We start from the raw sequence: 23,792 nt of genomic DNA on the forward strand, positions 1-23,792 counted from the left end.
TCTCTCTCTCTTCAGGTTTGAGAGTCTGAAAAATGGGTTTTGAAGGTAAATGGGATCTGTAAATGAATTTACGGGTGAAGGGGCTATATTTTACAGTTAAAGGAAATAATTTTCAGTTTGACTGTATTTTACATGTGAATCCAAACATACGTTAGGGTATAAAATATTTTCCAAATTTCATTTACACCGAAAACAAACTCAACATTAATGAATTGAAGGAGATTCTTCTAAATTGGTTTGGAGGAAAACTATATATAAAATAGTGAATAACAACTTTTTCTTGAACTACTTTTTAGAGATAGCTACAGAATGACAATATCTATATACTAATAAGACACCTTCAAAGAACTTGAAAAGATAACCATTTCCATTCAACATTAATTTGGAGCACAATGAACAATTCCACGGACATTCACAAATAAATCAAGATATAATTGAATTCAAAATAAATCAAGATATGAGTGTGTTTGGATACTGCTTATTTGCTGAAAACTGAAAACTTATTGTTGAAAATACTATAGCAAAATAATTTTTAAATGTGTGAATAATACTGTGGGACCCAAATTTATATTGAAATCTGTGTTTGAATAACTTTTGTGGGTCTGTAAACAGTACCTCAAGATATGGGTGTGTTTGGATACCGTTTATTTACTGAAAACTAAAAATTTATTGCTGAAAATATTGTAATAAAATAATTTTTAAATATATGAATAATACTATAGGACTCAAATTTATATTGAAATCTATATTTGAATAACCTTTATGGATTCGTAAGCAGTACCCATAAAACCTTAGACAAAACGCAGAATGTAAGAGCATTCACATAAGCTCTTGGATAATTGTGTATAAATGTGTAAAATACACATTTTGACCATTTTTACACATTTTGAAGCAAAAAACACATTACATCAGTCCATTTAAAATCGTGTATAATCATCTAAAATTTTCAACGAGCTACAGTACCCGTGTAAATTTACACGGGCACTGTAGCATGTGTATTTAGTTTTTTATTAATTTCCGTTCGCACCAATTTTTCTCTCTCTTCTCCGTGCACAACGACCTCAACTCCTCATCTTCTTTTCCTCAAATGCACACAAACACATCCTCACAGAAAAATCAACACAGAGATATACTTGCTAAAAAAAAATCTTTTCCTCAGATGCATATAAACACATCCTCATAGAAAAATCAACACAAAGATATACTTGCTAAAAAAAAAAAAAAAAAAAAAAAGAGATACACAAACACACCCACACACAAACAAACCCAAACGGAAAAACAAAAAAAAGACAGATCGGTGCTTATCGGAATGATCGGAGCTCATGGGTATGGGTCTTGCCTGATCGGAGCTAGGGAGATCGGTGCTTGTGTATCGGAGCTAGGGAGAACTGAGCTGTGGATCGGTGCTTGTGATCGGAGCTATGGATTGGTGCAGTTGTGGATCGGAGTTGTGGATCGGTGTTGCTGTGGATCGATGCTTGTGATCGGAGCTATGGATCGATGATCGGAGCTGTGGATCGATGCTTGTGATCGGAGTTGTGGATCGGTGATCGGAGCTGTGGATCGATGCTTGTGATCGGAGCTGTGATGATGTGGATTGGTTTGTGACCGAGAGGGAGAGACTGGGTATGGAGAGATAGACCGAGAGGGAGAGACTGGGTATGGAGAGATAGAAGAGAGAGAGAAAGAAATCAGAAAATATGATAGAGAGAGAGAGAGAGAGAGAACGCGTATAAAAACGAGTTAGGTGAGAGAAATAATAAAATAATTAAAAAAATTGATTATTTAAATAGGAGAGATGATAGAATAGATGAATTGATGTGGGTATTTTGTAAAAGTGATGGTGTAAAATAGAAAAAGTAGGTTTTTGATGTAAAAAAAACAAAATCTTTTAGATGAGCTGATGTGAATGCTCTAAGGATTGGGCAAAACGCCAATCCAAACACACGCTTGTTGGATTCGATACAATTATTTGTTAACACTTAACAATACAGTAGTCAGTAGTCACCAATAAAAAATGTCAGCATATTTAAATATTTATCCAAGAGAAAAATTAAAAAAATGTGTCAGAAACCTGTACAACTGAAATAGGCTATTATTCTTTCACCCGTACTTATTTTCTTAAAATAATTCATTAAAAAAATGCATAATTACTAAGAACACCCTTTTTTTTTTTTTTTTTTTTTTTTTTTTGAGAAGGTACTAAGAGCACTAGCATTGAAAAATGCTAATGTCATATTTAGGTCCTTTTTAGCATTTTATGGTTCAAAATGTGCTGCATCAAAGGATGCTAAACACAGGAATTGTAAAAAATTATACAATTGTGCTACAGTACAATTCTATCTTTAGAATTGTACTGTAGCACAATTGTAAAAAAAAAAAAAAATATTTTAATCAACCCATAATTTCTCTCTCCTCCCATAAATTCTGTAATCTTCTCTCTCTTCATTCTCTCTTTCTCATCTGCTCTCTCCGTTCTCTTCATTCTCTCTTTCTCATCGGCTCATCTGCTCTTCAAGCACCGATCACCGCTCCGTTCTCTTCATTCTCTCTTTCTCATCGGCTCATCTGCTCTTCAAGCACCGGTCACCGCTCATCTGCTCTTTCCTCTTTCAAATCCAAACATCATCCATCTCTTTCTCATCTGCTTTTTTTTTTTGGCTATGACCGGGGCTTAAAAGAAGTGGTGGGTATGGCTGAGGTGAGTTGTCGGTCACGGAGATCGGAGTGGGTCATGGCGTGGGTCACGGAGATCAGAGATCGGAGTGGGTTTTTGGCTGTGACCGGTGTTTTTGGTTGTGGTTTTTGGTTGTTTTTGGCGTGGGTCAGGTGTTTTTGGTTGTGGTTTTTGGTTGTTGTTGTGGTTTTTGTGCTTAAAGGGGTTGTGGGTCATGGTTAGGTCCGGGGTTTGGGTCTTGGTTGGGTCGTGGGTGGGTTGTGGGTCCGGTGTTTGGGTCGTGGGTGTGGTGGTTGTGGTTTTTGGCTGTGACCGGTGTTTTTGGGGCTGGTTTTTGGTTGTTTTTGGCTTGGGTTCGGTGTTTTTGGTTGTGGTTTTTTGAATGGGTTTGCTCCGGTGGGTTTCAAATCGGCGGTGTGGTTTCTGATCGGTGGCTTGGGTGGTGGGTGTGGTGGCCGTTGTTGGCTTTGGTTTGATGGATTGTGTGTGTGGCTTTGTTGATGGGTCTGTGTGTGTGGGGTTCTGTGAGATGAACCAATGCTAGAGGTTGAGGGAGGCTGAGGAAAAAAAAAAAAAACGATTGGAAAGCCTAGGAAAGTGGAACTGAAAAAAAATATTGGTTAAAAAGAAATAATAAAAAAAGATTAAAGAATAATATTTTAATAAGAATAGAGTTTTAGGATGTGGGAGGTATTGTAAAATGGGATGGTATAAGTAATAAAGTGGCTTTTTGGGATGGTATAATAGTATAGCATAGCATTTCTCAATGCTAGTGCTCTAAGAACACCTATAAGTCTATAACCTATTAAGCAGACATTTTTTTTTTTATTCTTTTGCTTTCGGGTGGAATATCCGGGTCTTATCAAAAGATTCAAAATCTACTAACTACGTAACCAATGATACATTTTAATTTTTTTAAATGAACACGGAAGCAATACTTTACTAACATCCAATTATTAACAACAACAATTCAGCCAAAAAAGAAAAGAAAAAAGAACAACAACGAAAGGGTTTAATAAAAGGGTATACTGTTTGTGTGAGCCATTTGAGAAAGTTTTAATGCCATTCTAAATATAAAAATATTGTAAAAAAAGGTTAGTTATTTTTTTTTTCTTGTAAAAAATTTATAAAAAATTTTCTTAAATCAAGCCTTTGTTTACTTTTTTATTTTACTTTTTATTATTGTTTATTATATATTATACACGCTTTGTTATACACAATTTTTAATTGAAAATTGTGAGTTGAAAATGTGATCTCAAATGAAATTGTGTTTTTAACTCACAATTTCAATAACAAAAAAGTGTGTAACATGTTGTGTGTAATAACTTCTATCCTTAATTTAAAAAAAAAGAAACAATTAACGGATATACTAAAAATATTAGTTTAAAAAGTATTTTTAGAAATTTTTTATAAGAAAAAAAATTTAAATTTTTGGGTGATTACATATTTAGTTCTAACTTTTACATTATATTTTAATTTAATCATTAATCTTTCAATTGTGTTAATTTGGTTCTTAACATTTAAATGTTGTGTCAATTTAGTTTATGTCGTTATATCTCAGATGAAAATTGCTAACATGACAAATTACCAAAATAAAATTTAACTTTATTATCATATCAATGTAAGCTAATTTTTTGTTTTGACAATTAGATACGTTATCAATTTTTATCCAAAAGATAATGACAGAGATTAAATTGATACGGTACTAAAATATTAGAGATCAAATTGACATAATTGAAAGGTTAGAGAGACAAATTAAAATATAGTATACAAGATATTGATCAAATATATAATTTACCTTAAAATTTTTTCTGAAAGTTTTTTTATAAATATAATATTAAAACTTTCTCAAAATAGTTTATTAATAATCTGGTTTAAAAAAAGAAAAAGAAAAATAATAACGATAGGACAAAAAGAAAAAAGAAAAATATCGAGGTTCATTTCTTGCAGAGACATGAGACAGAGAGAGAAGCAAAACCAAACCAAATTCTCGTTCGCTCTTTGACCCCTCTAGTTCGATCTCTCTCTCCTTTCTATTCTTTCAGGTAACCTTCTTCTTATGTCTACTATATATGTTATTTTCGTATTATTGATCATAATTCAAAAATTTTTTCCTTTTCTTTTTCTTTATGGGGCTGGAATTTTAGTTATGTATTGCTGTTTGTTTAGTATGAAATTGATTTAACATAATTATTTTCTAAGCAGAACGAAAATTAATTTTAAGTGTTAGAGTGGTACCAATCATGGGGATTAAAATTAATTGAAGATACAAGTTTAACTCTACCAAATTAATACATATTTGTCTATGTATGTAAGTCTGTATCAAGACATAAACTTGATCCATGTAGAAACATTAGTTTTTGTGGAACACTTTTTTGGAACCATTTCTGTCAAAACAAACGGATCGTTTTGTTTTTTTTTTTTTTTTTTTGGGTGTGTGTGTTCTTAAAAGCTAGCAAATAGTTGTGTTTGTGTTTTTTGGTGTGGCTGTGTTCTGTTTTTTTTTTTGGGTTTTAATTGAAAGGATACTGTATTTCTAAGATACCCAATTGGCAAAATACTGTTATTTCTACTTTAGAATCAGTATGGTGTTTGTTTGGACCAGGATTGGATGAGAATACGTTTTTTTTTTTTTGGTTTTTATGTTGGTTTACTTTGTGCAATTGTTGTTGTTTAGGATTGAATTGTGTGATCTGTTCTATTGGGTTTAACTATTGTAATCTAACTTTTCTTTCAGACATGGATGAGAGTTTAAATGATAGTGAATCCTCGGTGACTCGCATCCAACAGTTGGAACATGGTATGCACACTTTGCTTTTCTGGCATTCATCTCTTGGTCCTAAAATGTTTTATCACTGAGCTAGTGTCTAATGTTGACCTAATTCAACATTCAATTTGAACTTCTTCTGGCTTCTCTTTGCTTTTCTGTACTTTTTACCCCTATTGATCTGTGTAAGGAAACAAAGAAAATGTTCCATCTAATAAAATCAAGAGTAAAGGGTTATGCCTCGCCTGTCAAATTTTTTTTTTTTTTTGGTTGGTTTTTGTTGCCCTTTTTGAGTTTTAAGAGTTCAATTTTCCCAAGAGATACTTTGTACACCTCTTGTTGTAGTCGTTCCACTATGTTCTTTATTGATTTCTATTCCTGATAAAAAAAGGATTTATTTTCAACTCCTTTTACTCTGAGATACAGCTGCTTGTTCTGCATATAAATTCTCATCAATCGGCCAATTCATGAACTAAGTAATTGTACCAATCCCGTGTGAAAAGTGAAACCTGATCTTCTACGCTCTCTTTTCCTGTCTGTGGCATTTTTTTATTTTCCGATTAGACAAACTGAGTTTTTAAATATTAAAGGATTCATTTCTTACGTATCAAATCTGTTTTGTTATAATTGTCTACTTATTTATTTAATTTCATTGGGTGAATTTCAAGTTCAACAAAGCCATTTTCAAAATCTCAAGTGGATAAATCATAAGATACAATATATGAATTATTTTTTATTTTATAGAGCGTGATGAATTGCGCAAAGATATTGAACAATTGTGTATGCAACAAGCTGGACCAAGCTACCTTGCTGTGGCTACTCGAATGCATTTTCAAAGGTATAATATTTTCTTCTTGGTCCAAATGATCTATCTTCCCCTTTCTCTCATTCCCCCTTTCCATCTTTTGTTGGTTCGGAGGGTGGGATGGAAAGGAAAGAAGGGGGTGCCTGTAGCTTGCTTGCTGGTATTGTTGTAATAAAATGAATTGCCTATTAGGACAGCTGGCTTGGAGCAGGAGATTGAGAACTTGAAGAAGAAGCTAGCTGCTTGCACAAGAGAGAATATAAATCTTCAAGAGCAACTTTCAGAGGCTTACCGAATCAAAGTGAGATCTTCATTTCATTTTATTTATTTATTGTTATTGTTATTATTATTATTATTATTATTATTTATATATATATATATATATATTTTCTTTTTATGTGTGCAACTTGCTTAATCCTCATTACATACTTATAAGTTTGCTTTGCAACCAGAGCCAACTTGCAGATCTGCATGGTATAGAGGTCTCAAAGGTATCTCTCTCTCTCTCCCCCCCCCCCCCCCCCCCCTCTTCCTCCTTTTAAGGGTTTGTGTTATTTGCTAACATATGAAGCTTCCATCAAAATTCATATCTATCCAAAGCTTCCTGGAACTATTGCTAGCTTTTTGAATATCATCTTTTACTTGAAATTTTTGTACTTTTATTTGAATAATTATTTATTCGACTGCCCTTTCTTCTTTTAGGATCTAGCTTGATCTGTTCTTACATTGCCTTCGGAGAAGATAGTGATGGTTAAACTACCATGACCATCCTACCTTTTAGTCTTGCTGTTAGCTTCTGCAAGTCTGTTAGTAACAGTATTTGCACATAATTTTGAAAAGGAAAAGATGGAGATTAGTTTTGGGAAGCTGCATGGAAAGTAGTTTTTTTTTTTTTTTTAAATAGTTATATTACCTCTAGGTTTTGAATTGGCCTCCCAAGAGATAGAATTGTATCTTATGTTTGATAAACATAAATGGAGACCTTATTTTGTGGTTATAATTTGTTTCATTTTCCTTTTGCAGAATATGGAAGCTGAGAAGCAGCTTAAATTTTTCCAAGGCTGCGTAGCAGCTGCTTTTGCTGAAAGAGACAATTCAATAATGGAGGTAATGACTGATCATTCTTAAATTTGAGTTTATTGTATTATACTCTAATATCTTTTCTGCTTTCGAGTCTTTGAAAATGTTATACTGCTGGTAACAGGCTGAGAAGGCTAAGGAGAAGGAGGACATTATGACGCAGAAATTGAGCAATATCCAGAAGAGGTATTCTCAGTTCTTAACCCTTAATGTCCATTCAGTATTTGTACTCACCATGCACGAGAGAAAACAAAATTGACTCCTCAGTCAACATTAAAAGTTTTATTTGCTATTGTATCTATCTATAGAATGATGCACTGATCAAATACCGATGGAAATTTCCTAACAGAAGCCATGAGAGGAAAAGAAATAGAATAACTCAATAAGGGAAACATATGATGACTATAGATAGTTGAAGTTGAAAGACAAGGATATATTTGAGTATTTGACATTTTGGTTAAATTTCAACCAAAAAAAAAAAAAAAAAAAAAATCCTCTACTAGGAAAGAAGGAAATCAAATTCCTTGTTTTTCATCTCATTCCCCAATGGAAGTGCGTTGCTACACCACCCCCGCCCCCAAGAAAAATTGTGACAAGTTTCCCCTGTATTGTTTGAAGTTGATATTGCTTTAGTAGGTGGAGTTTACGGTAGGTTTTGGTGATATCTTCTTCCCTCTAGAGTGGGTTCAGTAATTCAATTTACTTTTATGTTTTTTTTATTATTTTATTTATCATGCGGTAATAAGATCTTAATGGTGGATTACATGTTTCCTTGACCTTCTTGATTTGTGCATGTTATAGAAGACACAATGAGAATCATTTGATTACAACTCATTGCACCTTTTCCCCTTATATGGGTAAATTCCTTTTGTAGCTTCAGGAGTAAGCAGCAGTGTTGTTCTCTTTTAAGGAGGTGCTAGAAGGGTGGGAAGCTGGCACTAGGATTATGGATAATAGGATGATGTAGAAAGTCCTGCTTTTTGCAATTGTTTGGTTTATTGGGGAAGACTCTGGTAAAATTTTCTGAAGGCTAGGATTAATCTATAGATAAAAGCATAGCATTAGATGGAGATTCATTAGGTCTCCTTTTGTGATCCGTAATCTCATTGAGTTTTGTTGCATCTTATTTCCTCTTGTTCTTGCTTTCATTAGCTTTAAAAGAGAGGTGCTAGAAGGGTGGGAAGCTGGCACTAGGATTATGGATAATAGGATGATGTAGAAAGTCCTGCTCTTTGCAATTGTTTGGTTTATTGGGGAAGACTCTGGTAAAATTTTCTGAAGGCTAGGATTACTCTATAGATAAAAGCATAGCATTAGATGGAGATTCAATAGGTCTCCTTTTGTGATCCGTAATCTCATTGAGTTTTGTTGCGTCTTATTTCCTCTTGTTCTTGCTTTCATTAGCTATTGATGTAAATATTCTACATATCCCTTTTATTCTTTTTCCATACTTGTAATAAGTGAGAAGTTGTTTTAAACTAGAGATGACATGTAATTCCTCTATAATTTTATCATTTCTCAAAAAACTTGTGAGTGCATCTTGGTGTTATGAAAGAAATCTGTGGTCTTTTACTCTCGGATGCTTTTAATCCATACCTTAGTACAGTGAGGTGTCTACTGATTTCTTGACCACAAGGTGTTGTGCGAAAATTTTGTTGATATATGTTTAGAGCAGAAAAGGTGCATAGTCTATTTCAATTCAGCTACTTCTCTGACTCTTACATGATAAATTTTCATCTGTTTAATTTGCATGATATTGGTGACACAGGCTAGAGGAGCTCACATCAGATTGTCTAGAACAGAAGAAATTTAGTGATATGTTGCGTATTGATCTAGCAAAGCAAGAAGATCAAAATAAGACTTTCAAGAAGGTGATTGTCCTTTTAATTGTCACCCCATCTACCCTTTAATGTTGTAATGGACCTATTCATTGATGTTATGTTTTCTTAGGTGATGTCTAAGCAAATTTACTTCTAAAATAAAATAAAATAATGTTTTTCTTAGGTGATAGCAGGACCTTGTTAACATCATCTACCATGCATATAACATCATTTTTTATGTGTAATTATTACCCTAATGTAGCCTAGGAAACTGGATGTCTGGGAATCTAATATGCTCTTTGGCATCTAGGTTATTGGGTTTGTGATGTCTAGGAACCTGGATGCCCGAGAATGTAAGCATGCAGATGTTTGGTTGATTAGGAATCTGATAAGATCTTGGGAATGTGAGATCCCCATGTTTGGTTTATTTCTAAGAATCTTATATGAATTTTTTTGATAAGTAAGTGATATAACTTTATTAATGATCAAATAAACTGTGTCCACGATGATGAACACAAAGTGTCAAAAAAGTACAGACATATCAAAAGGAAAATCGAAGAGAAACTTGAAACTCTTAAATAGAAGAACAATGTGTAAAACCCCAAATCTGGGACCAACTTAAGAATCTTATAGGAATTATTTATTCTTCACCAAATCCTTAGGTTTATCATACAATGTCAAAGTGCCAATCACTTTTGTGTGGCTCACTATAAATGAATAATAAGAAAAATAATATGACCGGTAAATTAAGGGTTTTTTTTGTTTGGTTATTTTGTTATTGTTTTTTTCTTTGATAAGTAAATTTATTGACTGAAAGAAGAAGGCGCCTTCAAGTATACAGGTTGGGTACACAAGTTTTGTCAATTCTTCCAAAATAATAGTCTTACATTAACAAAAACGTGACCAAAATAATTATTTAATATTTTTTAATGTTTTTTCAGGGCATCATGCCTTGTCAAACAAACATATATATTTTCTTAGAAGATAAAAACAATTCCAAATAGGAGTTAAAAATAAAAGTAAAAAGTATTTCTTAAAGGTGAATATAACCATAATATTAAAAAAAAAAAAAGAATGTATAGCATAAGCACTTTATTAGAAAAATTTATATATAAACTTGTTAGAAGTATGTGGTTAAATGATTAAATTTCCCATATCCCAAGAGCTTAAGCTTTTGGAACAATCAACTATTTAAACACTGTATTAGAGCAGGAGGTCCTGAGTTTGATCCCTATCTCCTCCACTCTACCTCCCATTTAAAATCCCACGTGTTGGTAATTTAACACAACTAATCAAAATGCTATTAAATTGGGATTATATTTGACACTTAAAAAAAATTGAAATTTTCCAGGCCATGAGAATGTGGACGCCTACCTTTTTAAAAGGGACTACACAAACCCCCAAAATGGGAATCCAAATGCTTGTGGGCATCTAGATTCCCTTTAGCTGTTTGCAACTAAACATAGGAATGCTTGGGAATCTTTAGAGGATTCCTGGGATCCTAAAAGATTACCCCAAATCAAATGAGTAGTAAATTTTTGTAGCATTTGCCAGTTACAATTGGTTACACAAATTTTTTGAGCCTAACTCGATTGGGTGTAGCTTCATGTACTGGAAAAATTCACCTTTGGCGAGAATAATTGTTTTTGTTTTGTGTGGAGTGTTGACCAAAAAAATAGTAGGTTTTTAGGTGATCTTTGATTTTTTAATGAACACCTTTGATGTTGCTAACAGTTGGTGTTATATTTGCCCAATTATGGAAGCTTTGGTATTGTGGCCTCCAAGAATTATAAGCTTTAATGGTTTTTTTAATGTTTACAGCTTTTTAATGTCAGTAGTGTGTGTATGTTCCCATTAAATAGGGGGAAAAAACTACTTTCTATAGAAAGATAAGAAACTTGTCAAGGAGAAACTTGTATCAGAGCCGCTTTACTGTCAAGCCTGTTTGGTAGGGAGAATAGGGAGTGTAGAAGAGAAAGGAGAGAAAATGAGAGGGGGATTAATGTTTTCTACTGTTTGGTAGACTTGAAAAGTGAAAACACAAAGGAAAGAGAGGGGGCTGGATAATTATTATCCATCCGATCCCACCGTCTCTCATCAGCCCAAATCTGGGTGGAAAAGTGGAGAAAACATGGTTCTTTAAGTAAAGAATGAAATGGAGGTACCATTTTGCCCCTTGTGACTAATCAAACCTCTCTTATGTTGGCATTTTCTTGGGGTCAGAACTTGTGTGTTTGTATACTGTTTTGTTTATGTTTTGTTAAGTATCAATATTACCATTACCTATAAAAAGGGTATGAATATTACTGTTGCAACATTATTGTTAGTGAGATTTTACCTTTAAAAAAAAAACAAATTCACTTCTTTGTTTTTTTTTTGTTTGTTCTGAATAAAATTTTATACCTAAAAAAAACGAAAACATTTCTTTATACAATAAAGTACAAAAAATTCATAATAAATTTGAAGCATGCTTATTGAAAGTCATTTGTGATGCAATACTTTATTTCATGATTTATATTATTGTGATAAACATAGAAGCACTGTTCAATTTATTAAAAAAAAAAACACTTATACAATTACAAATTCTTTCCTCACATTCTTCTTCTAACCGAATAAAGGAATTCATAACTATTTTTAATCCCTCATGCTAAATCTACATGATGCAAAACTGGTGTCTTCTCCATCTTCCCATTTTTCCGACCTACCAAACTGACCTTAAGTTGTCTTCTGCCACATCATCGGTTGAATTTGTAATTCTGGGCAATCATGGTAATCAATTGATCACTTCGTTTTATTTTGTATGTCATTCTTGGACTTCTACTTTGTTGGGTATTCAGGATCCAAAACTAGCATACACTTTTTAGGGTTTCCATTAAAGAGGATTGGATTTTGGTTATTCTTTTCTTTGAATGCGTTTGACTCTTTAAAGTGTTATTTTTTTATTTTTAATTTTTAAAATCCATAAAGAGGCTTGAAGAGCGGTGATCATGAGATCTTTTAGAAATTTTATGCTAATATATATATATATATCAGGGTGGAAACGTTTCTATTTATCTAAGGGTGGTAGGCTCACATTACTGAAGAGTACTCTCTCAAGTCTTCCAATGTACTTTTTATCCCTTTTTACTATTCCTAAAGCTGTGGCTGCTAGATTGGAAAGTATTTAGAGGAATTTTCTTTGGGGGTCTTCTAAGGGGAGTTTCAAATACCCTTTGGTGGCTTGGGAAAAGGTGTGTTTACCCATGGAATTGGGCGGTTTGGGGATAAGAAGTGTGGTGTTCTTTAACTAAGCTTTATTAGGGAAATGGCTGTGGAGGTATGGTTATGAAGTTACCCATCTTTGGCAGAGAGTAATCTCCACAAAATATGGTGAGGGTCAAGGGGGGTGGGGTACTAAAGTTTGTAGGAGGGCTCATGGATGTGGTCTTTGGAGAAGTATTCATGAAGGGTGGGAGAGTTTCTCTAAGCATTTGTCTTTTGTAGTGGGTGAAGACACTCGTACCCGTTTCTGGCACGATAGGTGGATTTGTGATAATACCCTAAAAAACTCTATTCGGAGCTCTACATGTGTTCAGCAGCCAAGGATGCTTATATTTTTGAGGTTTTGTGGACTCCGGATGGGGGTATTTTTAGAGTGTGGGATTTAAAGTTTTATAGAGCTTTTGAAGACTGGGAGCTAGTTGCATCTTATTCTCTCCTTCAGTTTATCCAATCTCGTATTCCTCGGGGTGAAAGGAGCGATACTCTTTGTTGGTGGCTAAAAGGAGATGGCAAGTTTGACCCCCGGTCTTACTACCATGTGATTTGGGGTACTCTGGATTCTTTGTTTCCTTGGAAGGGTGTTTGGAAACCAAAGGTTCCTAAGCGAGTGGCTTTCTTTTTGTGGACAACTGCTCATGATCAGATTCTCGCTTTGGATAATCTCATGCTTAGGGGTCGCCCTTTGGCAACTCGGTGTTGTATGTGTTGTTGTGATGGAGAGTCAGTGGACCACCTTCTTCTTCATTGTCCTGTTACACATACCTTGTGGACTTTTATGCTTTAGGCTTTTGGTATAAATTGGGTTATGTCAGGATTGATGGTGGGTTTGTTATTTTGCTGGCATCAGTGGCTTGGGAAGCATAATTCGAGCATTTGAAATTTGATTCCAGGATGCTTAATGTGGACTGTTTGGTTGGAACAAAATCGTTGTTCCTTTGAGAACACTGAGAAGACGTTGGATGAGTTAAAGGTTTTATGCCAATGTAGTCTTTTTAAGTGGTCTCGGTGTTGGGGATTTACTGATTATTCTTCTCTCTCTGAGTTTATATTTTCTCTTAGATTAGTTTCTTGATTTCCATCTTTTTTGCTGTTTGTTTTATCTTTTTCTTGTTGTTCATCATCATGAACAACTTGTACTATTTCCTATTTTTTCATTAATAATAGTTCTCTGATTACCTATCAAATATTATATATATATATATATATATATCTTGGACTTGAACTAGAGACCTTGCCTGTGAAGTAAATCATCGCACCTATGGTCCAACCAATTGGGAGAGAATCAATAGAATCCTTTTCGGGAGCGATTCCCCCAGGACTGCCCGGATCCCACGATTGAATAGAAAGTTGGATCTCACCTGAATCATCCCATCTATCTTCCTAAGGAGAAAAATTCTTGGACTCCCGAATTTGGAGTATCTTACTTTCACACAATTTACAGGGATTACATATCTGATTTGACCTATGGGAATACGCAAGCATATGTTTCTAATCAATTTATATAAAATTCAAATCCGAGGTGAAGTGAAACTGCGAGACTCTTAGTTTTATAGCTTAGTTTTATAGTATAAATAGAAATAGTATAAAAGTTATATATATGTGTGTGTGTGTATACTTTATTAATATGATAACGCAGTTAACATAAAACCTAATTTTGTGAATCTGCTTAGGATCTTTCCAATGGTCTTTAGACCAAATATCATCTCCCTCCCCTATTTTTGAGAATTGCTTACAATTTTGCCAATGATCATGGGTTCAATCTTGAAGAGTGTATGAGTTGTATTTATGCATGCGTGTGTGTATAGAAAATCTGCTATAGAATTTCTTGTATGTTTATATGAGCTTATTTTCATTGGCTTATTTTGTTTAAAAAGAAGTTGTGTAAAAGTACAGTTGTGTGTAGGAAAAATTGAGGCTTTAAAAATTTTTACCTAGCTAAATAAACAAAATAAGCTAGAAAATAATCTGGAACAACAAGAATAACTCTATATGTATCTGGAAATTAGGTTTGTAAAGGAACATTTTAATGTATGCTTAACAGGATATGCATTGATATAGTACTAAATTTCTAGTTGCCCTGGCTATTTGGACCACATGGCATCTACTTCCCTGACAAGCAAGGAGTGGGGGATGATTCATGGATTGCATGCTCATGTGAGTTTTATTTATCCATCAATAAAAGAAATATTAACAGCATATGTTTTCACCTGATGATCAACAGCATATATTTTCACCTGATAATTTCTGTTTAGAATTCTACAGGATATTGTTTAAAGACCTTACACATTCAGGGTAGCTATATGATTTTAATTTTCCTGGTTGAGTGTGTTTGACTTCTCATTTAATATGTTGCTTTCTTACTGATTGAGTGTTATGGTTAGGACCATACTCTGAAATTTAATATGCTTTTCTTTTGTACCATTTTTTTAAGATCTCATGTGTACATGTTTATTTTTACAGGTTATTGATAAGTTTTTTGAGATTAGGCAACAGTCTCCAAAAGGATTTGAAGGTACAACTTGGGATGATAAATGTGCTTGTCTTTTGCATGATCCTCAAGAAATGTGGAGTTTTAATGATACTTCCACTTCTAAATACATTGTAAGTTTTAATGGCTTTTAAGTTTCATTCATTAGCCATTATTGATCACTAATTTCATCTTATGGCTTCTTCACATGATACCCAATCTAATTTATTGTGATCAATCTCCACAATATTTATTAAGTTTTGCTGTATATATTGTCATATTTTCTTGTGAGGATGTCAAATTTGACCAAAGTCACAATATTGTTTCTAGGCTGTTTCTTTTTTGAATTTAATTTAATTTTATTGGGACAAAATACTTTGATACCAGTGCATTTACCATTTTGTTATTACTGAACTGGTGGAGTCACACACACACTCACACACGCACACACATCCCATGTTGACTAGTGATGGAGGGTTGAAAAGTTTATAACTCCCAGGCACTTCTTTCCTGTTGGGCTTGAAGGACCGGGGTGTTACTTGCTCTCCCATTTTGGGTTCTCATATTGAACAGTAACTGTAAAAGAACTGAATAAAAAAAACTGAAGAGGCAACATTGTTTCAGTTGTTGGGAGTGAATGTTGCACCCCTTAGTATTGGCCCAATTGCCAAGGCTCATGTAGCTTAGTGGGATTACCCAGTTTCCCCATAAAGAAGATCTTGGGTTCAAATCCTCCCTCGCCACTTAGGGTCTGTTTGGGATCCGCTTATTTTGCTGAAATTGAAAACTTTTTGCTGAAAGTACTGTAGATAAAGGTAAATGTTAGTTAAAATAATATAGTGAGATCTATGAATAGTACTAAAAAGTGTAGTGAGACTCATGAATAGTAGCAAAAATAAGCTGAATAGTAAAATAAATTGACAAAAAAATAAGCTAGCCAAATAGACACTTATTATAAGCCAAAAAAAATTCCCAATCTTTAATATCACATGTTGAATGAGAAAGTTGTTCCCTGTCGTTTAGAAATTTAGATGTATAAGAATATTAGTTATTAGTGCATAGGTTAGGTCCACTTTTTTACCTGTTCATTCCTGTGGTTGTGTTAACCTGCTCGTGCGATATACTGTATATCATGCACTGGTTTGATGATAAATATTAATTTACTTGATGTTCCTATAGCCTGTAAATCTTGGGAATTAAACATACATTAGCAGCGCTTCTTAGTTTCCATATTAAATATGATAATTGAAATGCATAATATCTAGTTGTCAATTGATTGAGATTTTATTTTCTATCTGCAACTCGAATAACTTATTCCTCAGACAGAGTGCATTAGAAGAAGAGCTGGAGATGACAAGGAAATCCATGGATAATCTTCGAAATAAGCTGCGGGTGGTATGGAATCTCCATTATGGACTTTTCTGTTTTCTGAACTGAATAACTTATTGTGTCTTATCAAATATTTATTTTCTTTTTGTCTATAGGGGCTGGAAATTGAAAATCATCTAAAGGCCAAAGTTCGTGATTTTGAAAAGAAGAATGTGAGTTCTTTAATACCCTACAATGCAAATTTCTTCCCCCCCACCGCCCCCCTCCCAAAAAAAAAAAAAAAGAAGAAAAGAAAAAGAAATAAATATTAAATCTTGATCTCTTTGTTTAATTTTCGATCTATTTGGCTCACAAGCAGATATGTTCAACCAGAATGATTAAGGATGGAATAGCAGAGTTGCATCAATACCATTATCAGCATAGAGTTCAAGTCATGAATTTGCTTGATGACGGGAAATCTTATATGAAGTCAATAGTTGACATGATAGAGAAGAATATTAGGCAGTTTGAAGTGAGCAGAGGATCTCCTCGAGGAGAAGAAAAACCAGAAGAATATGAATGTCGAGATGTACATATGGCCACTGTTGTAGAATCTGACTTGTTACCTAAGGTTGGTTCCCTGCAGCTTATGCTGCACATTTTTAGGTTTCTTCTGCGTGTGTGTGTGGGGTATATTTTGGTTATATTTTTATGGCCTTGTTTTCTGTTGCCTGTGGATTTAAAAAAAAAACTCTATTGATGGATGAGAATGAGGGCTTCCTATATAATCACTGCACTTCAAGTTCTGTCCTATCAGTTCATTCACAATGATGTACATGCACTTGCAGGTGTCTTTGAAGTAGATAGCTGGATGATAGGTTAAAAAAAAAAAAAGGATAATCTAAACCAATCACACTAACAGAGCCTATGGATTTTAACATTCTGTCCGATACTTTATTAAAGTATCTCTTTCCGTATATAAGCTATATCTAGATAGCCAGCTAGATGCCTTAGTAATCTATATAAAACATGAGGCTTTTTGTCCTTTCTGAAGCCTTCACATTTGATGTCTATATGGACTTTTAAGTAAAAAAAGGCAGTAGTTTCTTTCCTTCCAAAGAATTTCAAGGAAAGAACTATACAGAACTTTTGTTTTCTGTTTGGGGGTCTCAATATGCAAGCTAGATTAATGATGAAGAGAAGAAACTGGGAACACCACAGCAAATCCTGGACTAGGAGATGGCGAGCAGCGCAATACTCCACCAATTGTAATCATAATGCTGTTCTGACGCAGGGTTATGACAAATTACAATTGGATAGGGCTTGTAATTGTTTTACTTTTCATACTATTATCATCATTTAATGTTTTTTTTCTTGGAATTAAGGTGTGGGCCTTGTCTCACATAAAGGAAAGAATTGAAGATCTATATGGGTATAACTCGCTGTGTTAAACCCAACAACAACAACAAAAACAAAACCTTAGTCCTAGAGTTTTTGGGATTGGCTATGGATCCTCCATAGATTGGTTAGGGTTGACTACATGTATAGGGGACACTCCAACGAGTATCTGTAGTGGATCCATTCATAATAGAGTGACTAAGTTTTACACTGGCTGTCAACTTACCACAACTGCCTTTTCCCGGGCTAGGGACTGGCTGTGAACACAATATATAATATTAAGCGCAAGCACAAACACTGTGTTACTTGCCAAAAAGGGGAAAAAGAAGAAGAAAAGAACCTACTATGTTAAATGGAATATACTGTAGGAGTTCTTTTTATTTATGATTGATACTCTAGAATTTTAAGTGTTCTAATAGGTGTCATCCAAGTTATCAAGGAAATTATGTGAATTCCATGACTTCTGTGTCATTGGGGATTGATCAAAATTAAAGTTGCCTGCCACTCTGAGACAGTGAGTATAGGTGCCAAACTGTAGCAGGAAGAGGTTGTAACCAATAAAAATTTGTAATGGCCAAATTATATGATTAATGGTATCCTTTGTCTTGCGCCATGTTTGTGGTTCGCACCCCACCTCTCCCTCCCTCAATATTTACTTATCAAAAAATAAGGGGAGGAAGAAATTCCAGGTAACCTGCCAAAGAAACTTCCAGGGATTTTATTCTCAAGTCCAGGTAGCTTAACAAAGAAACTTCCATTGAATCTGTTGACTCTCTCTCTCCTCTTCAAATGGGGGTTGGGCTTTGCTCTTGGCTTGCTGCTATTGTTGCTTATGATTACAGATTGCTGTAAGGAATTCAGCTCCCTAGAATCTACAAGCATTTCATACATGTAGCTTTATTCCTGGAAACTGAAAACTAAGTTCAGATATTTTTAGATGGTTTATTTTAGATGCCTGACCTATTAGTCCTTCCCAACCCAGGCCACTTGTTACTGTTAAATTTCTCCCAACTCCTAAGATTTTAGCAACGTTGACTGGATTACTGGATGTGGAAAGGAAAGAAATGGTATGTTTATGCTAAAAATTTGGTTTAATGGAATTTAATGTTCATATTTGGTATACAGTCTCCCTGTTAGAATCCCGATCAAAAGGAAAATAAGAAAAAGATTGACCGCACAGTTTAGCTTAATTGGTTGGCCTCTTAGGAATCTGCCATGAGGTTTCCTGTTCAAGTCCCGGGATTACTGATACGTGGTTTCTTGCAGGCAGGGTCGTGTATCCGGGATTTACTTGACAGGGGTGGGTACGCAAAGTGGCCCTGCCTTGAAGAGGTTCCTTGTCATTAAAAAAAAAAAGGGAAATTGTTGTGCAGTAACCCTCTACATTGTTCATAAATACTTTACTTGACTATAACAATCCGCGTTTGTTTACAAGACTTTGTCTCTAATATTATTTCTAGTGGAGTTATGATGTAATGATGATATATACACCTTATATGAATATTGGTCCTATTTTCCTGCAACTTCTAATTTTAGTACCAATTTATTCCATTGCTTCCAGAGGAGTTGTCCCGGCTTACCAGACATTATGGCTGAAGCAAAAGGCAATGCTTCCAAAGCCCTTGCACAGGCATTGCAAGAGAAGGTTTATTTTATTTTATTTTATTTTATTTTAAAAAATATATATTTTCTCACGTCTTTCTCTTTCTCCCACTCCCCTCCCCTGCTTTTCTGTTAGTGTGCATTGTGTGCTTTTCATGTGTGTGTGTGTGTGTTCTTCTCCCTCACGTATGGAATCTTGTCAGGTTGCAGCATTGTTGCTTTTATCACAGCAGGAAGAAAGACATTTACTGGAGAGAAATGTGAATGCAGCTCTTCAAAGGAAAATGGAGGAACTCCAGAGAAACTTATTACAGGTAATTTCAGTGTTTGTTTCTGGCACTTTAGCTCCATGATTTTAAAGGCGTGCTGCCTTGAGGGACTTTTAACATTCTTTGTTTGCATCATCACCAAATTGATGAAGAAATTTATGTGGTTTTTGGAAGATATATTTGAGTGGGGATTTTTGGAAGCACATAATTCTTATGAGGTTTTGCTATTCGATTATTGGGTCCTGGTTCATATTGATGTATTACCTACTCATCTTCTCGTCTTTTCTCCATGTTGGTGTCCTAGTCTTTTCTGATTAACTTCCATGTTTCACTGACAACAATCTCCACCTTTCCCAAACACGCCCCCCCCCCCCCCCCCCCCCCCCCCCAAAACCACCACCAAAAAAAGAAAGAAAAATGGCAAAAAACAATAATGCTTCATACCTTTTGGAAATTGTACCAGCAAAAATGCGTTGATCTGCATTTTTTTTCCTTCCAAAAATAAATATTTATTTATTCTACCAATTGTCGGATGGGTTCTCGTTTGAAGTAGGAAAATCTCCCAGTCATGGCCCTTTTTTTCAGGACTTGTTAGGGTTGGATTCTTCAAGTGTATTTAGTCCTGAAAATGGATCAAATATGATTGTTCTCTAGTCTCAATTTATTGATTGGTTAATCAAAGGATAAGGTGAATTTTTAAAGTGAAAAGTCAGTGGAATTATAATCAGACAGGATAATTGATTATTCAATAGCTCAAAACACTTCAAAATATCCAAAACAAGAAACTTCTGTGGAGTACTCACCTGTCTGAGTCTAGGATATATCTGTTGAAGGCATTATGATTTTACATAAAGTCGAGTGGCTTTATTTCTTTGGGTAGGAAATTGTCCAGTGGAATGCACACATTCTGATTCTAGAATTTTAGCTTCTAAATTTGTAGTTTGATGCACTATTATGAATGTGAAATTTTTGGTGTACTTGTGCAAAAATTAAAATTCTTCTACCTTTCATCTTTAATTATGCTCTGTAACAAAGCATGGATGGCTCAGTTGGATTTATTGGTTCTGTAATTCTTCTACCTGTTCAGGTTACCAATGAAAAGGTGAAAGCTCTCATGGAGTTGGCACAAATAAAGCAGGAATATCAACTACTTCAGGAGTATGATTTCTTTTCTATTGGAATCTTCCCTCTGTCATATAACTTATTATTTTCTTTTTTCTTCAACAACTGCTTTTGTTTTCCTGTTTTGGAGCTTCAGTTTTATCACTAATTGTTGGTATACATCCTTACATTAATGAATGGGTGAAGTATTGATGATGTGTCAATTTGATTGGCTATGGCGCCCTGTGAACTGAGATTTGATTGGAATTGAAATGTGTCCTGTACTTTCTTTTGAGGAGGTGTGGGAGAAGCAGGGTCTCTTTTTGATAAGTAAATGGCCATTTTAGTGAAAAAAGGAGAGTGCTCCAGTATTTAGGGAATATATTAGAGAAACTCTTAAAGAACTACAATCTTTAATTTTAAAGTTCAATAAATGTTACATTAAGGCATCATATGAACAGAGCCTAAGGCAGAAATCCCATCTTATGAAGTTCTTAGAAGTTTTGGTTGAGATTAGTGCTTATGGCTTCCTCATAAGTCACCAGTATTAAAAAAAAAAAAAATATTAAACCGCAGATGGAGTAACAATTATTTGGAGATAGGGAAAGTCAAAAGAAGTTCTTAGTGGTGTTGTATGTGTTTTTCAACACTGCCTGGCATATGTCATCAAACTTAATGACATTGTAGTCCAACTGATTTAGTAGGGCGCACAAGAAAAATGTCTCCCTTACCTTGAAATGCACAATAAGACCATCTTGTTCTCTTCTTCCTTGTCATTTCACTGGAGGTCCTTGGAAATTGGTAAAGAGTAAAACCTTTCAGTTCTGAAGTCTCTCCACAAATAGATTTTGGAATGAGCCTGTTCTCTGATTTTGTGAACTAAAATCATAATGTTGATGAACAACCTACATCCTGGAATTTGTTTGTGGCATGCTTTGTAAGTCTTTCATGACCAAAGGCAGAGGTAAACACTGAACCTATATAAGCCCCTTCTTGGAGTTTGAACCAATTTGACCCAAAGTTATTATTCTGTTGTACATATCCTTGCTTGCATCAACACATGGTGCCCTTTCTTTTTCAAGACCAACCACATATCCTCTCAAGGAATCCTATTAGATTCTCTTTTCTTTTAAATAAAATGTTATTGTATCATTTTAAATTCATGTATAAAATATTGAACTCTTATCTTCTTGTCTCTTAAATCATTCAATTGCTTAAGTGGCTTCTGTTGTAGATTTTCTTTCATCAGACTGCACATTTCACCACTTGATTTTATGCAGGAATTAATCCAATTACTCTTCCTATGATCTTGTTCTGAACTGATAAATTCTGGTGTTCAGTTAGCTCCCTGTAGTTCATTCAGGAGATGATTTTTTGTGACCTGTCTATTTCTTTTGCTTTCTTGCTTTTTGTGCAATTTTCTACACCTTTGGCAATAGTTGGTTTTACTGCTAATGTATTACTGTAGTACTTGTACCTAACCATAATGTGATGCATTTAGCAGGAAAAGTGGTCAGGAGATTAAACAAGGAAAAGGTTTGGCTGATATTGTTGGAAAAAAACTTGTTCCTTATGAAAGAGATGGAAAGTTAACAAACTTGCTGAAGAGAACGTATCTGAGACGTTGGATTGGTACACTAGATGGTAGTGGGAATGAAGCTGAAGTTTACCATAATAATGAGGGGAAACTCTTCAGCAGAAGGTCCAATAGCATGGACTTTGCCAGGTTAGTGAAAATATTTTTGACCCTTTCTTTGAACTGCATGATGCATAATTGTATAGATGTGTGGTTCTTATGCATGCAAAAGTTTCACATGAATTTGTCCACTTATCTATCAGAAAAAATTTAATTTACGAAAATGTGCTTTTTCTTCCTACATTTTCATTAATGTCATAATAGTTTTTGAATTTTTTCAGAATGAAGATTGAACATGCAACTCTTAAGGAAAGCATGGAAAGTATGGAGCATCTCACATCTTCAATTCATAGGCTTCGTCTCTCGCTTATGAAGGTATTAACACTACCATAGGTACATAGAATTTTAACTGCAAGCAGGGGGATGTGCAATTTATTTTTCACTTGGGCAAGGCCAGGGATGTGTGATTCTAAAAGTAATGTATATATTCTGAATATTGACCTGGTTCAAGGTTTCCTTGTTTTTGATGGATGCTTGAGGTGCTTTTCATTTTGTTAACTGCATGTTGAAAGAGTGTCACAATTTTTTTTTTACAGCACCTTCTTGAAAGCTAGCAGCATTGTTCCAATTACCTGTTTGAAAATAATGTGCCTTGTGCTTGTGATATAACCTATCTTGTAGGCCAAAGAATCAGGGACTTCCGAAGGTACAGTCACTAGCATTTCAGAAGCTCTTGATGATATTATATGTGAGGCAAAACTTGTCAAGACTGCCCTTGGCAGCTCCCTGCCTGTTAGTTGGTCAGCTGAGGCTGATGTTGATTCCATTGATGAAAGCATAAGCAATAATCTCAAAGATTTTTATGAGGACTCCATCAATGAGAAGATAGATGCCGTGTCTGCTGCAGGATTTGAGATGGTGGAGCTTCTCATACTTGCAGCTCAGATATTGAAGGACAGCTCAATGAGAAGTGGTTCATGAGATGGAAGTTGAGTTCTGATAATGTTTGGTCTTGGTTCCTGGTGACTTTTGGTGCAGTGTAAATGGTTAATATTGGTCCCGTAAAGGCAAGGCTATGAGGAGGTGGATAAAATGAAAGATTATTTTGGTGGGATGGGGGGAGAAACTGATATATGCGCTGTATGAGACGGGAAAAATATGAATATATGTGCAGTAAAATGGGGGCAGAAGCATGTGTAGTATCTTGTCATTGCACATTCATGTATTGTTATCCTGGTGTCTTGGGTGGATGTTGGGGAAGTTCAATCCCTTGGGACTTACATGGGGTGATTAGTTGCCCAGGTAATGTATTGTAAATTTGTAATATTGTAAATGGGTTGACATTAAAATTCGAATTCAAAAGTGGTTATACTGATAGATCACCTTCATTCAGTAGTGCATTTTGATTCATGCTTTTATATATATATATATATATATATATGGACAACCAAGTTTTCAGTCTAATCATTAAAAAAAAAAAACACAAGCTTCACGCCAGCAGTTTATTTTCACTTTTTCTCGCGTGTAATTGGTTTTATTGGTATTAATCTACTCTGTATTAAAAGATTTTATTGGTAAGGATTGAGCCCAACACACTTTGA

General features: G+C 34.6%; 1 protein-coding gene across 3 annotated transcripts; it reads left to right on the top strand.

Annotated features, from left to right (window-relative positions):
- The first annotated feature begins 4,562 nt into the window (after nt 1–4,562).
- LOC126707356 (uncharacterized) lies at nt 4,563–23,583 on the top strand. Of its 3 annotated transcripts, none has more exons than XM_050406961.1 (18): nt 4,563–4,722; nt 5,415–5,477; nt 6,189–6,282; nt 6,442–6,550; nt 6,702–6,740; nt 7,273–7,356; nt 7,454–7,515; nt 9,098–9,200; nt 14,871–15,011; nt 16,204–16,272; nt 16,362–16,418; nt 16,565–16,816; nt 19,145–19,228; nt 19,389–19,499; nt 20,542–20,612; nt 22,057–22,281; nt 22,473–22,566; nt 22,873–23,583. In XM_050406961.1, the coding sequence occupies exons 2-18, from the start codon at nt 5,417–5,419 to the stop codon at nt 23,170–23,172; spliced, it is 1,956 nt and encodes a 651-aa protein (XP_050262918.1). In that variant the 5' UTR covers nt 4,563–4,722; nt 5,415–5,416; the 3' UTR covers nt 23,173–23,583. The 3 variants fall into 3 exon arrangements, with proteins under 3 accessions (XP_050262918.1, XP_050262919.1, XP_050262920.1); XM_050406962.1 differs by having other exon boundaries at nt 22,060–22,281; XM_050406963.1 differs by having other exon boundaries at nt 4,608–4,722; nt 6,447–6,550.
- The last annotated feature ends 209 nt before the right edge of the window (nt 23,584–23,792 follow it).

The sequence above is a fragment of the Quercus robur genome, chromosome 11, assembly GCF_932294415.1.
Source record: "Quercus robur chromosome 11, dhQueRobu3.1, whole genome shotgun sequence".
NCBI classification, from domain to species: domain Eukaryota; kingdom Viridiplantae; phylum Streptophyta; class Magnoliopsida; order Fagales; family Fagaceae; genus Quercus; species Quercus robur.

Coding starts and splice junctions, on each gene's coding strand:
- LOC126707356 (XM_050406961.1), top strand. CDS start 5,417: ATGGATGAGAGTTTAAATGATAGTGAATCCTCGGTGACTCGCATCCAA. Junction 6,741..7,272: donor ATGGTATAGAGGTCTCAAAG/GTATCTCTCTCT, acceptor TTCCTTTTGCAG/AATATGGAAGCTGAGAAGCA. Junction 16,817..19,144: donor AATCTGACTTGTTACCTAAG/GTTGGTTCCCTG, acceptor CATTGCTTCCAG/AGGAGTTGTCCCGGCTTACC.